General features: G+C 42.7%; 1 protein-coding gene across 1 annotated transcript in view; it reads right to left on the bottom strand.

The window, feature by feature from the left end:
- Nucleotides 1–3,528: 3,528 nt before the first annotated feature.
- The window catches only part of LOC111982281 (heterogeneous nuclear ribonucleoprotein L-like), a 34,902-nt gene continuing 20,754 nt past the window's right edge, over nt 3,529–17,676 (bottom strand). The window contains exons 9-14 of the mRNA XM_070433845.1: nt 13,891–14,111; nt 13,233–13,354; nt 11,883–12,084; nt 11,379–11,436; nt 10,837–10,935; nt 3,529–4,940 (exon numbers count right to left, since the gene is read on the bottom strand). Coding sequence (XP_070289946.1) covers nt 4,885–4,940; nt 10,837–10,935; nt 11,379–11,436; nt 11,883–12,084; nt 13,233–13,354; nt 13,891–14,111 — 758 coding nt within the window. The 3' untranslated portion in view covers nt 3,529–4,884. The remainder of the gene's footprint in view (nt 4,941–10,836; nt 10,936–11,378; nt 11,437–11,882; nt 12,085–13,232; nt 13,355–13,890; nt 14,112–17,676) is intronic.

The raw sequence follows: 17,676 nt of genomic DNA, 5'->3' as shown, positions 1-17,676 counted from the left end.
CTGTGGAGGTCCTCATGAGAGCCAGTTTCATCATAGCGCTTGATGGTTTTTGCGACTGCACTTGAAGAAACTTTCAAAGTTCTTGAAATTTTCCCGGATTGACTGACGTTCATGTCTTAAAGTAATGATGGACTGTCGTTTCTCTTTGCTTCTTTGAGCTGTTCTTGGACTTGGTCTTTTACCATATAGGGCTATCTTCTGAATACCACCCCTACTTTGTCAGAACACAACTGATTGGCTCAAACGTATTAACAAGGAAAGAAATTCCACAAATTAACTTTTATCAAGGCACACCTGTTAATTGACTACCTCATGAAGCTGATTGAGAGAATGCCAAGAGTGTGCAAAGCTGTCATCAAGGCAAATGGTGGCTACTTTGAAGAATCTCAAATATAAAATATATTTTGATTTGTTGAACGCTTTTTTGGTTACTACATGATTCCATATGTGTTATTTCATAGTTTTGATGTCTTCACTAATATTCTACAATGTAGAAATAGTGAAAATTAAGAAAAACCTTGGAATGAGTAAGTGTGTCCAAACTTTTGACTGGTACTGTACATATTTTTTTATTTTTAGTAAAATGCCCCTTTAAGGTTACACACACACCATCAACAATTAATATTCACAAAAAGTGTTCTGAAATAACAACCTGATGGTTTCAGGAACTCATTGTGATTGTATATTACGAGTAAAGTGCCACAGGTAACAGAGGGAAAGAGAGTTGATGGTTTTCTTCATCTGTTTGTGTGTAGTGAGCTTTTGATACTCCAGTGAGGTCCTGAGGGAGAAAATCAACTCTGAAAAAAGTAGGCCACAGTGTTCTACAGCGGAGAGTTTCTATGACACGGGTGACTGAAAGCCATAATCTCCCTCGCTCTCTCTCTCTCTGATGGCTCAATAGAACTTCTGAGTGTCAAATCGGAGGGCCTGTTGTCCGGACCTCTGGCAGTCTCTATGTGGGTGACACAGGGTTCAATTCTCGGGCCGACTCTTTTCTCTGTAAATATCAATGATGTCGCTCTTGCTGCGGGTGATTCTTTGATCCACCTCTACGCAGACAACACCACACTGTATACATCTGGCCCTTCTTTGGACACTGTGTTAAAAAACCTCCAAACGAGCTTCGATGCCATACAACACTCCTTCCGTGGCCTGGTGAGAAAAACAGGGATTGCTACAGCCAGGGAAGTGTGAAAAAAGAGAAGAGAGGGAAATAAGGGAGGCCAGACGGGTTGCTTTTCATGCGTCACTGAAGCACACAGACATGCAGAGTGGGTTTGGTCTTTTCGGGACACAGCTGTGTTTACCCCACGCACATCTCCTCAAGAGCCCAAGACCAGAGGGGCAGCCGGGCAGGAGCCACTGCCATGGGCCCCCGTGGTTATAGTTGAATACAGAGCAGAGATACAGATGGATGGTCTCTAGATCATTTTTTCTCCAAAGTACCAACATCAGTGCTTAACAAACCTCTGCTTGAGGACCCCTTCCCCTTTTCCAAATTGTGTTACGTTACAGCCTTACTCTAAAATCGATTACATACATTTTTCAATCTACACACAATACCCCATAATGACAAAGCAAAAACTGTTTTAGACATTTTTGCAAATGTATTCAAAATAAAAAACAAGTATACCTTATTTACATAAGTATTCAGACCCTTTGCTATGAGACTCCAAATTGAGCTCAGGTGCATCCTGTTTCCATTGATCATCCTTGAGATTATTCTATAACTTGATTGGAGTCCACCTGTGGTAAATTCAATTGACTGGACATGATTTGGAAAGGCACGCACCTGTCTAGATAAAGCCATGAGGTCAAAGTAATTGTCCGTAGAGCTCCAAGGCAGGTGTGTGTCGAGGCATAGATCTGGGGAAGGGTCCCAAAAAACTTCTACAGCATTGAAGGTCGCCAAGAACACAGTAGACTCCATCATTCTTAAATGGAAGAAGTTTGGAACCACCAAGCCCTAGAGCTGAGCAATCGGGGGAGAAGGTCCTTGGGTCAGGGAGTTGACCAAGAACCCAATGGTCACTCTGACAGAACTCCAGAGTTCCTCTGTGGAGATGGGAGAACATTCCAGAAGGACAACCATCTCTGCAGCACTCCACCAATCAGGCCTTTATGGTAGAGTGGCCAGACGAAAGCCACTCCTCAGTAAAAGGCACATAACAGTTCGCTTGGAGTTTGCCAAAAGGCTCCTAAATGACTCTCAGATCCATGAGAAACAAGATTCTCTGGTCTGATGAAACCAAGATTGAACTCTTTGTCCTGAATGCCAAGCGTCACGTCTGGAAGAAACCTGGAACAGTCCCTACGGTGAAGCATGGTGGTGGCAGCATCATGCTGTGGGGATGTTTTTCAGCGGCAGGGACTGGGAGACTAGTCAGGATCGAGGGAAAGATGAACGGAGCAAAGTAAAGTGAGATCCTTTATGAAAACCTGCTCCAGAGCGCTCAGGACCTCAGACTGGGGCAAAGGTTCACCTTCCAACAGGACAACAACCCTAAGCAGACAGCCAAGACAACACATGAGTGGCTTAGGGACAAGTCTCTTAATGTTCTTGAGTGGCCCAGCTAGAGCCCGGACTTGAACCCGATCGAACATCTCTGGAGAGACCTGAAAATAGTTGTGCAGCGATGCTCCCCATCCAACCTGACAGAGCTTGAGAGGATCTGCAGAGAACAATGGGAGAAACTCCCCAAATACAGGTGTTTTAAGCTTGTAGCGTCATACCCAAGAAGACTCGAGGCTGTAATCGCTGACAAAGGTGCTTCAACAAAGTACTGAGTGAAGGGTCTGAATACTTATGTAAATGTGATATTTCAGTTTTCTATTTTGAATACATTTCTAAAAACCTGTTTTTGCTTTGTCATTATTGTGTGTAGATTGATGAGGGGAAAAAACGATTTATTTTATTAATCAATTTTAGAATAAGGTCTGTAACGTATCAAAATGTATAAAAAGTCAAGGTGTCTGAATACTTTCCGAATGTACTGTATATATATAGATAGTTTGTCAATTGCTTTTTCAAGCAAGACGCTTTGCAAACCATTTCACTGTGAGGACCAGCCTGATGCCAAGATGCGACCAATATCGACGACGACTATATCCTAAAATAATTTGGCTTGTAATCATAATATGATTTGCCTGCTTAATTGCTTACACATCACTTAAAACAGTCTGAAGTGTAAAAGTGTTTCCCATAACCCTGTGACCCAGACGTCAGGACACCAAATTCTAATCAGGAACTGACAGTCCTACCTTGACCTTGCTAAACGGATGAATTTCACTCTCTGTATCACGAAACATGACAAAGCAACAGAAATCTCAAAAAGACTCACTGTTCTCATTGTTCAAATGGCATTTAGTAGAGATATAATGTTCTATAAATGTTTAATTCAATATTAAACAAACTATAACCCCTTAAAGGTAACCTTATTGCAAAGTGTTACCAGAACTGGACATATGTATGCTGATTGGATAAGCACGTATTGGAATGGGAATAAAATGACCTTGTTGTGTATCGACTGGCAAATGTTTTAATTTCTGCACATGCTCACAGTGAATTCTTCAGACATGGTGGTGGTGTGCCAAGTACAAACATGGAGACACAGTATAACACTAAATACATACAACCCGCACGGACCTTCAGTGTTTGGAACTCTTGAAACACAGTTTGGGAAAAGCAAATGTCCTCTTCAAAAAATGTCGTCTTGAGAGAAGACAGACGTGTCGTAGTGGCTGAGTATTTCACCCCTCTGATTCAGTGTTTCCCAACCCTAGATCCAGGGACCGACATGGCGGGTTGCTGTTGACCATCAGAGTGTAAGCTGACTCCGACTTCTGACACAAGTCTCAAGTGTTCATTTTAGTTTTAATTCAAATGGTCCTCCAAAGAAGAGGACCATCGACAGAAAAAATGTAGAAACAATCCTTACAGAAAAAACACATGATTTCACATGTGGAAAATCATATGATTTCACATGTGTTTTCTTGGAACAATTCACATGTAAAATTGTGTTTTTTCCATAAGGAACTGCTCTTATTAACATAGCGCCCGGACACCCACTCAACTGCTATACACACATATGTACACTATAATGTGGACGGGTTGTTCATTTACAAACACTGAGTAATCTCTTATATTGCAGAGTTAGGCACACACATTTCCACTAGTTTCCACCAGTGTTTCCCCTAGCTAGAGCAGCCCTCCACCGCCGAAATTGATTTGCCCTCCATTGGTTTCAATTTGTAATTTTTTATCCCAGCTGCCCTAGATGTTGCTTCGAGGGCTTTTGCATCCCGCCTAAGGAAGAAACTAATATAGGGGAAAAACTGGGTATACAGTTCTCATGGTCCAACTTTGGGAATCGTCTGAAAGTTGTAAAACTGGCCACTGGCCATCGACATCAGCTTAGGAATTAAAACGGACCGTAGGCCACTGTCTTTCGACCACTAAAATAGGTCACACAATAAAAAGACAGAAGTCAAATTCGGCAAGTCAGCACAGGAAATGTCAAATCAATTGTGGTGCAGAGTAAGCAGCCCTGCCAGGATGCATAGTTGGGCTTTCCTCTCCCTCTGTCAGTTACAACTGTCAGCCAAACCACTCGCAGCTCCTTCAAATCATTTTTGTAAATAAAGGAAAAAAGACAACAAAAAGAATCCATTAAAATAGTTCATATGAGGGGGAGAAATGATCTTGAGTGTTTTTTAACACCCCGCCTTTCCATTCTCAGGTCCGAAAAAGTGTGTGGACTAACCACCCTTGCGTTGTTTCTTTTCGTTCTCCTTTGTCAGGTGCTCTTCCTTTCTCCCCCATCCGCTTCTCCCCTTGTTGATGGCCGAACTAGTGCGGCGGCCATCTTGGTTTTCCGGGTCTCAGAGGTGTGAGGAAGTGGAGAAGCAAAGCTTGAGGGTGTAAGGGTTGGAACCATCTGCAGATGGAGAGACAGAATACGAAGAAGGGATGAGGAGAGGATAAAAAAATACACACGACTTGCACACATGTTTAACTCTATACATTTACTTTGAGGGGTGTGTGTGTGTGTGTGTGTGTGTGTGGTGTGTGTGTGTGTTGGTGTGTGTGTGTGTGTGTGTGTGTGTGTGTGTGTGTGTGTGTGTTGTGTGTGTGTGTGTGTGTGTGTGGCTCAGTGGTGTGATGTGTGTGTGTGTGTGTGTGTGCGCGTGCGTGTGTGTATTTGTGCGTATGCGTGTGTATGAACATTTGCTCTAAATAATCATGTGTTGACACTAGAGTCAGTTTGAGCAATGCCCCGTTGGGATATTTCATGAAGCAGAGGCAGTAAGTTAGCCAGCGAAAGATTCTGAAACCACTCCATATAAAAGGCCAACTTCTTAAGTAAAGTGTTACAGAGTGTTTTTTTTAAAGAGACAGGATCTATGAGATGTAGCTAACTTTGATAAACACTTGGTAGCAACATTTGTTCCAAAGATTTCCTAGATCACAGGGGATGTAGCCTGCAGGTGTAATTGTTTACTACTTGTTATAAGCATGCACAAGCCTTTATAATGTCTTATAATAATGCTTATAATATGTCATGTCTCTTTATGTATCAACATTTTAACTGAATGCCTGGTCTTTACTAGTCGGGATCATGTTTCAAGGTTTAATGTCACATGCACAAGTACAATGAAGCATACTATATACAGGTAATATATTTTTTTAAGTCAGTACCAATACCATATTTACATGTGAATGGATACTGGAGTGATGGAGGTAGATATGTATAGGGGTAAGGTGACTAGGCAACAGGACATAATATAAACAAAGTAGCAGCAGCTTGCATGTGAGTAGGTGTGCGGGAAGTGCAGAGTCAGTATAAATGTATTTGAATATGATGTGTGAGTGAGCAAACGATGGAGTGAGTGTTTGTGTGTGTGTTGTGTTGCCTCAAGGGGTTACTCCTTATATTCTGTATTCTGACTTTTTTTCAGCTAACTGGGACCTTAGGCCTGCCACCCACAAAGAGACTATGGCGTGAGGCTCTCTGTACGAAAGCCATTATTATGAGAGAAAACAAAACTTTCTCCTGCAATTTTCCTCCTCTGCCACAAAAAGAAAAAAATGAAAGCACACAATGGAGGTGTTGGGGGGGGTTCCATTTTTGTTTTGTCTATTGGCTTTCGTTTGCGTTGTGAGCCAGTGTGAAGGTGAATAACTGCTGTGTAGGGGAGGAACACAAGGGAAGAATRAAACAAAAAAATGTATTTCACTTGTATTGTAGTCGATAAATAGAGAAAGTGAACAAATGCGAACGATGATGAAGGCCAGTGATGAAGAGGCGTCTAGCGGCTAGCCCGGCATGTTGCTTCTATCGGGCATCGTCCGGATGTATATTTGCATCTCACAAGAGAGAGCCACACCTTCACCGTGACAATCTCCAGGATGAGACGTTCCCACGGAAGTCCTGGGGGTCACGATGCCAGGAGAGGAGTGACGACTGTTACCGTGTGAATTAAATTGTAGTGTTTGGTTTGTTTCAAGAGCTTATAAAGAGCCGCTCATTTTGATATGTCTTATTGCATTGTATGTTTTCTGGTTGATGTATTTTTTTTTTAAGTAACTGGACTGCTCCCGAGTGGCGCAGCGGTGTAAGGCACTGCATCTCAGGGCTAGAGGTGTCACTACAGACCCTGGTTTGATTCCAGGCTGTATCACAACTGGCCGTGATTAGGAGTCCAATAGGGCGGCGCACAATTGGCCCAGCATCATCCGGGTTAGGGTTTGGCCGTCATTGTAAATAAGAACTTGTTCTTAACTGACTTGCCTTGTTAAATAATGGTTAAATAAAACATTTAAAAAGAGACAACATTTTTTATATTGGGTTGATGGGTTATCAGGCACATTCCTGTTTTCTGGTCATAACATTAACATTGATTAGAGTTGATCAAATAAGAATCTGGGTGTGTTGTTCCTGCCTTTTGTTTTCACGAGCAAAGTGTTAAGTGTTCATTCAGGTTGGGGTACGTTCCCCGCTTGAATTTGGTTAAGAGGGGAGTGAATCCGCTCATACTTTGAGAACTTGCTACCAAGCTCCTATGTGTATCAGACACACATAGTTTTTTCCCCTCTTAGAGATGATTCTGAACCGACGACATGTGTAAACACGTTAAGTCTTAGCCTATTGGCGATGATCATTTAGTCCGTGCCATTCTGTAATGTATCAAGTATTTCATGTACACTGTCATGTTTGAGTGTCAATTATTTCATGACTAATACATTGTTTTACAGAGTAATTATTTGATTGACTATTTGCCTTTAATCTGATAGTTGTTAATTACACTAAACACATAGCACATGCTTGGGTACCAACTTGACATCCCCGAGCTGCTTGCCTCAATAAATGAATGCTAGAACATCGGTCGCGAGGATTAGCTATTTGCATCTAGCCTCTTAGGAATTGCATAACGGTGCAAGATAGACACAGGTTCATTACAGTCATGCTGAGTCGGTGATGCAATGATTCACCGTCGTGCTCGATCCTCCAGAGACGCACAGAGTCTATTGCATGTATTCACATAATAATCCGAGTCCGATTGATAAACGTAGTTTATTATTCAACATCATTTCCACCAACCTACAGTACGACTGTTGGAGTTTTATTAGGGAAACCCCTCAAAAAGATGTGCAATGCAGCCTGTAGCATGGAGTGGAGATAAGCACCTTACCTTAAGAGTGAAGGTAAGCACCTCTTAATGACATGCACAAGCTAGCATTACGTCCTAGCTTTACTCCATGCTACAGGTTAGTGATACTTCCTCCAACATTATGTCCTCTATAGGGTTCAAATCTGAGTGAAAAAACAAGGGTTTACAATGAAAGTCACTTCGGCTGCGTTTGGACGAGAGGCCAAATCCCCCCCCAAAATTCTCACTAATTGCTCTTTTTGGCAATCGAATTAGCTAAGCTAAGCTATATGGAATTGTTTTAAGAAGGTCATACCAAGGATCATTTAGCTGTTTGATTTACGATTTTAAGACCCCTTCATGTCTAATTGTTTTTTGGGGCCTTTACTGCTATTAGACCATACAAACGCATTGAATAACAGATTCACTACATGGAACAACAGATCGTCCCAACAAAATATCAATAAGATGTTTGTTCGGATGTCTCTCCTATATCTGAGAGATATAAGAAAGATCAGGAAACATTTATATACATATTTATGTTTTGAAATATGTATTTAACCCTTATTTTTGGCACTAAACAGTCTAAGCCCTGTCAAACTGTGTGTGTGGGGGGGGGGGGGGGGGGTTCTACTATGCTATATGTATTTGTTTTAAGAAGGTCATACCAAGAATCATTTAGCTGATTTAGAATTTTATGACCCCTTGAAGTATCCCAAATAAATATTTCTACATATATTTGATGAAAATAATTTTGGGCCTTACTGTCCATTCAAACGTATTTATTAACAGATTCACTACATGGAACAACAGACAGTCCCCCCCCCCCCCCAAAATATAAAAAAGGCTGTTTTTTCTAAAATGTCTCTCCTACATCTGAAAGATATAAGAAATATCAGGAAACATTTATTTTAATTTTTTACATGTATTTAACCCCATATTTTTGGCATTAAACAGTCTCCATATACAGTACTTGTCACACCCTGATCTGTTTCACCTGTCCTCGTTATTGTCTCCACCCCCTCCAGGTGTCGCTTGTTTTCCCCAGTGTATTTATCCTTGTGTTTCCTGTCTCTCTGTGACAGTGTATTTATCCCTGTGTTTCCTGTCTCTCTGTGTCAGTTCGTCTTGTTTTCCCCAGTGTGTTTATCTCTGTGTTTCCTGTCTCTCTGTACCAGTTCATCTTGTTTTCCCCAGTGTATTTACCCGTTTCCTGTCTCTCTGTACCAGTGTATTTATCCCGGTGTTTCCTGTCTCTCTGTACCAGTGTATTTATCCCGGTGTTTCCTGTCTCTCTGTACCAGTGTATTTATCCCTGTGTTTCCTGTCTCTCTGTGACAGTTCGTCTTGTATGTCCAAGTCAACCAGCGTGTTTTTCCCCAGCACCTGCCTTTTCTATTCTCTTTTCGCTAGTCCTCCCGGTTTTGACCCCTGCCTGTTTCTGGACTATGTACCCACCTACCTGACCATTCTGCCTGTCTTGACCTCGAGCATGCCTGCCACTCTGTACCTCCTGGACTCTGAACTGGCTTTGACCTTTTGCCTGTCCACGACCATTCTCTTGCCTACTCCTTTTTGGATCAATAAACATCTAAGACTCCAACCATCTGCCTCCTGTGTCTGCATCTGGGTCTCGCCTTGTGCCCTGATAGTACTCTTCCATAGATTTTTTCAACTGGTACCGGGGACCTTCAGACGAGTATTGTGAGGCCTGTGGGCATCCTAGTGCAAACACTGACATGTACATTTTGTGAGAAGACCGTTTTTGGGATGTCTCATGTTCTGACAAACACTGCTCTAGCTCTGTCACCTTTCACTGGAGATGCGGAAGTGCGACATAGGCGGATGCGGTGGATTAAGATGCATCCAATGCAAAAAAAGGAGATATCTCTAGCTTAAACCGATGGATTTTGATGGGGAAATTTGTATTATGCTAATTAGATTTACGCTGGGTTTCCTGTGTTTCCTGTCTCTCTGTACCAGTTCATCTTGTTTTCCCCAGTGTATTTATCCCGGTGTTTCCTGTCTCTCTGTACCAGTGTATCTATCCCGTTGTTTCTTGTCTCTCTGTACCAGTGTATTTATCCCGGTGTTTCCTGTCTCTCTGTACCAGTGTATTTATCCCTGTGTTTCCTGTCTCTCTGTACCAGTGTATTTATCCCTGTGTTTCCTGTCTCTCTGTGCCAGTTCGTCTTGTATGTTCAAGTCAACCAGCGTGTTTTTCCCCAACCTTATTATAATTCAGAACCATGTTAAATGTCTCGAAGTCATTTAAAAGAGACAGAGGAGGTGGCATTGGTTCTCTAGCTGTCACGTTCCTGACCTTGTTTTCCTTTTGTATTGTTGTGTTTAGTGGGTCAGGACGTGAGATGGGTGGGCAGTCTGTGTTTGTTCTATGTTAAGTGTCAGGTTTAATTGACCTTGTATGGCTCTCAATCAGAGGCAGGTGTTTTCGTTTTCCTCTGATTGAGAGACATACATAGGGAGGTTGTTTCACATTGTTTGTGGTGGGTGGTTCTGTAACGGCTGTCCTCCTCCTCTTCATCCGAAGAGGAGGAGCAGGGATTGAACCAAGGTGCAGCGGGTTGTGAATACATAATGAATTTATTGACAAGACGAAAAAACGAACACGAACTACACTTGAAATGATACAAAATAACAAACGACGTAGACTGACCTAAACATGAGAACTTACATAGACACGAAGAACGCACGAACAGGAACAGACTACATACAAACCGAAACAGTCCCGTGTGGTACGAAATAACATACAGACACGGAAGACAACCACCCACGACAAACAATGTGAAACAACCTCCCTATGTATGTCTCTCAATCAGAGGAAAACGAAAACACCTGCCTCTGATTGAGAGCCATACAAGGTCAATTAAACCTGACACTTAACATAGAACAAACACAGACTGCCCACCCATCTCACGTCCTGACCCACTAAACACAACAATACAAAAGGAAAACAAGGTCAGGAACGTGACACTAGCGATTTTCTAGGGCTGCGGTCTCTGGCGCACATATGGTGTTGGCAGAGGTTTGAATCCAAACTACTGTCTTGTGACACATTCTCTTTCGACCATTCTCTCGTCATCTCTCGCTCTTTTTTTCCCCTTCTGTTATTGAAGCAAGCATTCTTATCTCATTCTCTCCGGAGTAGGACACAGTACTTACTTGGAATTCTGATCTGGTGGTGGTTGAGGACTGTCAGAACCTCCACAGCGTGTGTCTTGTTGTCAAATTCGAATAAGCCTGAGATAGTTTTGGAGCTGGCTAGAAGGGAGAGGGAAAAACATCAGCCAACTTGAAAAGAAAACCTGTGAAAGTGCTTAATACAAGTGTTAATAATAAATAATATGTCGGTAGCGTTTTATAATAACTGTCATGAATACACATGAATAAGTATTTCATCATTTGTAAACGTTGACACGCCTTACAATTCATAAGCATTTACAACATGTATGATCATTTTGAAAGCATTTATCAACATTTATAGGAAAGCATTCATAATGGTCTATTCATATCAGTCATAGTAGAATACTCTTTATCTATTTATATTATTCCTTATGAATTACATTTCTAATCTAGGTGCCCAGCAGTTGCTGACACATTATTTAGAAAAACAGCTGAACGTCTATGACTAGTACCTCTACTGAATTGACTCATGTCATATAATGTCCATTTAGTCCAACACAATGAATGAAATGAGCACTTACGTTTCGCATCGAAGACTTTGAACTTGGTGAAACCGGGTACATCATGCTCTGTACATAACTAAACATAAAGCACACGACAGAAAAGGTTCAGCTATTGCGTCAACATTGCTTCATTCAGTGTTTTGTATATGTTATCCACTAGATGGCGATGTTACGATATGAATCGCAACACTGGACAATAAATAGGCTTCTACAGGCCAGTGTTATTCAAACCTGGTCTTGGAGGGCCACTGGGCTATTGTCTGTCTGGTGCCAAATAACTTGACATATTGCAAACATTTGAATGACTGTTTATTAAAATGTTAAGAACTATCTCCCCACTTGCTTGTGTCTTCTCTACCCTATAGGCAGGTGTCTCCTGCTACCCATTATCAGGGTCATCTAAACATTTAATTCCACTATAGAAAGCATTCAACCTCCCCTTACCCCCACCTCTCTAGACATCAGTCGCCATTCCAGCCTAAACAGCCACCCCTTCCTTCCCTCCCTCCCCTCCACACCCACCCTCTGCAGCTCGTCCTCGGTGATGCAGGGCGGGACATTGTAGAAGTGCAGCACAGCGGCGGGCGGCTGGATGATGTTCTTGGACGCCTGGCCCACGCTGCTGAAGCGGTTGTTCCGGGTCATGGCGAAGTCCTTGTAGCTGCTGCTGCCGTCCTCCAGCTCAAACACCTGACTGGGGATGACCGCGTGCTGCTTGGACACACTGGAGGGAGGGAAAGATCGAGGAAGGGAAGGAAGGGAGGGATGAATAGACAGATAGGTATATAGATGGGAGAGGAACACAGCTGCTAGGTTTGCAGCCATAGATCATCTATATGTAATTCTATGTTTCCAGCTCTCCTATAGTGGGTGAACAAAAAGGAAGCACTTTAAAAATGGCGGTTTATACATTCATGAGGCCAAGGTACAGATAGGGACAGGAAGAGTAAACATTAAAAAAAAACTGTCTTGACCCTCTAATAACAAATTGGCTCTCAAGGGCCGAGGGGAGCGAGAGGTTAGGTATGTATCGGCTTAGTGCTGCGAGAGACTAAGTCCCAACGGGTTGAAGGGGATTTATGAAATGCCCTTTGAGTTTTTCAATGCTATGCAGTCTCTCATTCAGAGGCCTAGAGATGGCTATGGCAGCGCCATTTTTAACATGCTATAATTATTCGGGCATTGTTTGTATTGTAACATGCTATACTATTTGGGGAATTGTTTATAGCATGCTATAGAAAAATATGTATTTCATGCCACGACATCCATCTCTTTCACAACATATAGCATGTTACAGACAGCGCCTTCAGATTGGGTGTGCAGTCAGTAACTGGTGGGCCGTCCGCCAACATAATGAAATGCTGTTTGAATTCCTTGCGGCGGGGTTGAATCCCAGCGGAGCCGAACGAAAGACTCATCTAAACTGGATCTAGCAGCTTAGGCAATTCATTATTCTGATGGATGGAGGCTGCCAATTCGATAGGACGACTCAACGCAACCCACACAGAGCCTCTAAACAGCCAACGCTGTCGAGACGAATAAGGCCTTTGTGTACCTCCTCCGTCCTTTTTTCCTAACGCTTCGAAGATTCACAAAACCAAAACTTGCTCAGCGACAAATTGATGATAATGATGACGGTAATAGTTTTCTCTTTCAAAGAATGGCCTCGCATCCTCTCTTCCCGCCTCCTTCTCAAAACGCATTTGAGGAGAAGGTCCAAGGTGCTTCCCTTACACCTGTTCTTCCAATGTATTTAGAGAAGGAGGCAAGGAGAGAGAGGACACGAGGAATGGAGGAAAGATGAACGTCACGCTCATCAAGCTAGGGTTCAGGGTAGTGGGGGTCAAAAGGTGAAACGTGTAGCCTCCTCACCAGACGTTGAGCCTCTTGCTGAACACCTTGATGCTGTTGAGGTGTGTGATGGATCGGTCCACTGCGTACTCGTCTCCCATCTCTACCAGTGCGGTGCCCGGGACACTCTTCATAAACTTCACCTGGGGGGGGGGGCGTAAATAAGACCGAATGGCATCACTGTGAATCCATACAGACCGTCTGATATTCTACTAGGTGACGCTCACCATGGGTTTTGTTTTGCATTTCCCCTACTAATGGCTTCTCTTCGAGTACGCCAGTACTACAGTACCAGCACACTTGATTACATTTGTCAACTAATCACTAAGCACACTTTTGTTTTTATCCACATTAATACAGAGACCAAATGGAATACGTCTCACTAAAACATATTACAGGTCAGGGTTCAATTGAATGAAACTGGTAGGTACTCCCCTCACAGTGGTAGGTTGCTGGCAGTCATTCTGTAACCAAAGCTACAGCATAAAGATTGCCATGGCAACTTGATTGCATCCACCCCTTAGTCACACTAGCTGTCACTCTACTGACCTCAGCCGTCTCATTTAAAGAGGCAATCCAGGATTGATATATCCATTTTTTAAAACTTTTAAATGAATGATGTTTTTTGAATCGCAGACTGTAGCTTTCGTCTCGTGTGAAAACAGACGCCGACACTGACCTTCTCAATGTTCCCGTACAGGCAGAAGAGGTTGAAGATGCGGGTGCAGTTCATCTTGGCGGGGTGCAGGCCGCTCACCATGGCAACTGACGAGCTGGAGGCGTGGCCCATATAGGAGGAGGTCTGTGGCAGGGGGTATGCAACCACCTCCTGGGAGTCATGGGGAGAGCTCCTCTTGTACCTGTTATTGCTGGGCACGGGCAGCAGGGGGCAGTGTGACCCTGAAGAGCGGGGGAGAGAGAGAGAGTGAGAGGGAGCGAATTAAAAGGCCAAAGTTAACCGAAAGTATAGTTTTGTGTTATGCCAATTACAAACGTTGTTAATTAAGCAGTGTCTAGATTTGCTGTCACTAAATCGAATCTGCTGCGTAGCGTGGTTTTATGGCTTTCAGTCATTCCTAGGCTGGCGTGCAAATGTGCCAATGGTGTGTGTGTGTGTGTATATGTGCTTGTGCGTTAGTCCTGTGTGTGTTAGTCCTATGTGTGCATGACTGTGTCTGTTAGTCCCCATGTGTGTGCATCTGTGCGTGTCTATGCATCTTGAGTGGGATGGAGGTGCATTTGGCACCTGGTGGCATTGTCTACTTTACATTTGCCTACACTGTGTATTCTGTCTGCGTTGCAGAGCGAGGAAGGGGAGACAGCGCCAGGCCATTCTGGAGAGCATCCGTCCTCCTACAGCGACAACGGCTATGGTCAGTGCCGCTCACATTCGCTGCCTCTCTTATATCCCTCCCGTCCGCGCTCTTTCTCTTTTTGTCTCACGTTTCTTCCTGCCCGCAACTAGGCTGGACCAACTAAAATGAGTCAGAGAATTCCCCCCAAGGCTGAAAAATGGCAAAGACGTTGGCTAAGCTGGAACACTTGCGCGGCCTTTAGCAAATGAATGGAATCGAATGTTCCCAGAGCCTCTTCTGTCTGGTGTGACGCTTCAGAGTTCACATTTTGCCTAAATGACCCAAAAAATGTCCCAGCTGCTTTGCCGTATTTTACCACGAGCAATCTGTTCTTTTTATTTTACCACAACAATCTGTTCTTTTTATTTTACCACACACAATCTGCTTATTTTTATTTTACCACAACAATCTGTTCTGAAAAAAACAAACTCGTGTAGCAAAGTTAACAGTCCGCACCTCGAGGTGCAAGTCTGCTTAACGGTGAACGAGGAAGTTGGGAGAAAAATTTCAACTTTTTACTATTTCTGTTCTAGCGATCGTGACAGCAGAGTACGCTGCCCAACTTATGTAATAGAAAGAGGAGATTATCCTGTTAAAATGTGTCCGCGCTTGAAAAAAAATCAAAAAACTGACATTGTGAGATACTGGCGAAATATACCAGACATGCCTCTCAATATAGGAAAACAGGGGAAGCTGCAGCGCTTCCAAGGGCAAAACGGTATTTCGAGCTAGAGTTGATGACCACAGGAGTACGCTGCCCCAGCCTTACATCAATTAGAAGAGGAGATTCTCCATGATTAAAAGTGTGTCCAATTTGAAAAAATCTAAAATATACAACCATTGCAAGATTTGGCAAAAAAGGGACCAGACATGCCTATATTTCCCTATAGGAAGCAATGGGCGACCTCAGAGTTCCATGAGTCAATTTTTTTGTTGTTGTTTTACATTTGAAACTATCACCCAAAGGTGGGCAGGTCCATTCAACAATAGCGAAGAGGCATTGTGAATAGAACATTCGGAAGGCGAATGTTGGTGCCACTGCTGCTCAATAGAACTAAATAGGAAGTTGGCAGGGTGAAAAATGCCTCAATAATCGTGCTGTTTCTTAATTAGCCACACTGTGCGCAAGCATTCTGACATTTATGGTAAATTATAAAACTGGGCTCTACGTGGATGCAATTAACCTATTTTATCAGAAAAAAGCATTACAAAAAAAGCATAAAAAATGTAATGTGTTCAGCTAACACACACACACACACACACACACACACACAACACACACACCCACACACACACACACCACACACACACACACACACACACACACACACACACCACCACACACACCCACCACACACACACACACACACACACACACCCTCTCTCTTTATCCCTCTCATTCTGACTCATCTCTCTTTCTCCGTTCTCTCACTCCCTCTCTCAGCATCTCTCTCTCGGTCCCTCACTCCTCTCTCAGCATCTTTCTCTCCTTCCACCTTCTTTCTCCCAGCATCTCCCTTTCTCGGTATCCCTCTCTGACTCATCATCTCTCTCTTTCTCAGAATCTCTCATTTTCTCTCTTTATCATTCTTGTCTCACCACGTCTACAGTATCTCTTTTTTTCCATCCCTCTCTTAATCCATCCATCCATCCATCCATCTCTCTCTCTCTCTCTGTGTGACTGTCATTGGCATCTGGGCTTGTGGTATCCTGTAATTAAGCTCCAACACCCACAGACACTTCATCTGGGGAGGTGGTGGAGGTTGGATGGATGAATTTGAAAAACAGGGGGGTTCTACATATGTGTGTGTGTCATACAGTCATTGGTGTGCGTGAGTGTGTATATATGTGTCAGGAGTTTAGAAAGAGCGTAAGATGTGATGTGAGCGGCCGCTCTTGAAGGCACTTGGTAATTAGCAAGATCTGCAGGGAACGGGTGCAGCGGTGTAGAAATTGGTCTGGGACTTTTCTTTAGTACTGCTGGAATTGTTTACCCTTTCTTCATGGGGGGCTGGGGGGGGGGTTGCACTGTCATCTCAACCATCCCCAATAGGTCATCCTATGTCTGTGACAGCTTTTTCTTGTTCTTTCTTTCTTTCTTCTCTATCTCTCTCTCGCTCTCGTCTCTGCCCCCCTCTGTTCTCTCTGCCCCTCTGTCTCTCCCTCTTCACACACCACTCTCTCTCACTCTATTTCTTCTCTCCCTCTCTTTTCTATCTCTCTCTCTTTTCTCTCCTGGCCCCTCTCTCTCAAATTCTCTCCATTATCCCCATTAATCTTTTCCTATTCTTCCTTTTTCCTTCCTCTCAATCCTCTATTCCTTTATTCCCCCAAAAATTATTTCATTATCTCTATATTCTCCCCCCTTATAATTCATCATTTCAATCCTCTCCTACATCCTATTAATATAAATCTCTTTCCTCCATTATCTCTTCTCTCTATCAATATCAAATATTATATAAGATCTATCATCCCAATTTCTCAATCCAAATATCCATCCTCCTCAAATATTTCCATCTCTCTTTTCATCTTTATATTCCATCTCTAGTATATTTTTTTCCCATAATTCCTTATATATCTCCTCCCATTTTCCTCCCATCATTAATAATCAATTATTTTAATTCAAATTTCCCCATTTCATATATTCCAATCAAATTTCCGATCCTCCTATTACTATATCATACAATCATAAATCTCCTCAAATATTCTCTCATTATTCCTCAATCATTTTCCCTCTAATCTCCCCTCTCTCTCCCTTTAATCACCAATTCATCATATCCTTCTCATATTCCTCCCCCTTGATTTAATCCTTATAAATACAATCTTAATCAAATATATCTTCTCGTCATTAATTTCACATTCTGTTATTAACCCCTCTTACAATTCTCTCCTATTTTAATTTATCGAAATCCTCTATATCCCCTAACTTTCCCTAGTATATCATTCCTCTCATATATATCATCTCTCTTATCTATATTTACCAATCCCTATTAAAATAAATTTTTAAATCTCAATTTTTATTTCTGTATAATCTCCTCCCCTCTCTTCTCCTATCCCCTACCTCACCGCCCCCCTTTTCTATTTCCTCACATTTTTCTCATTGTCTTATT

The sequence above is a fragment of the Salvelinus sp. IW2-2015 genome, linkage group LG21 (assembly GCF_002910315.2).
Source record: "Salvelinus sp. IW2-2015 linkage group LG21, ASM291031v2, whole genome shotgun sequence".
Classification (NCBI taxonomy): Eukaryota; Metazoa; Chordata; class Actinopteri; order Salmoniformes; family Salmonidae; genus Salvelinus; species Salvelinus sp. IW2-2015.
The sequence above is the reverse complement of the archived record's forward strand: the minus strand, read 5'-3'. Positions and strand labels throughout refer to the sequence as shown.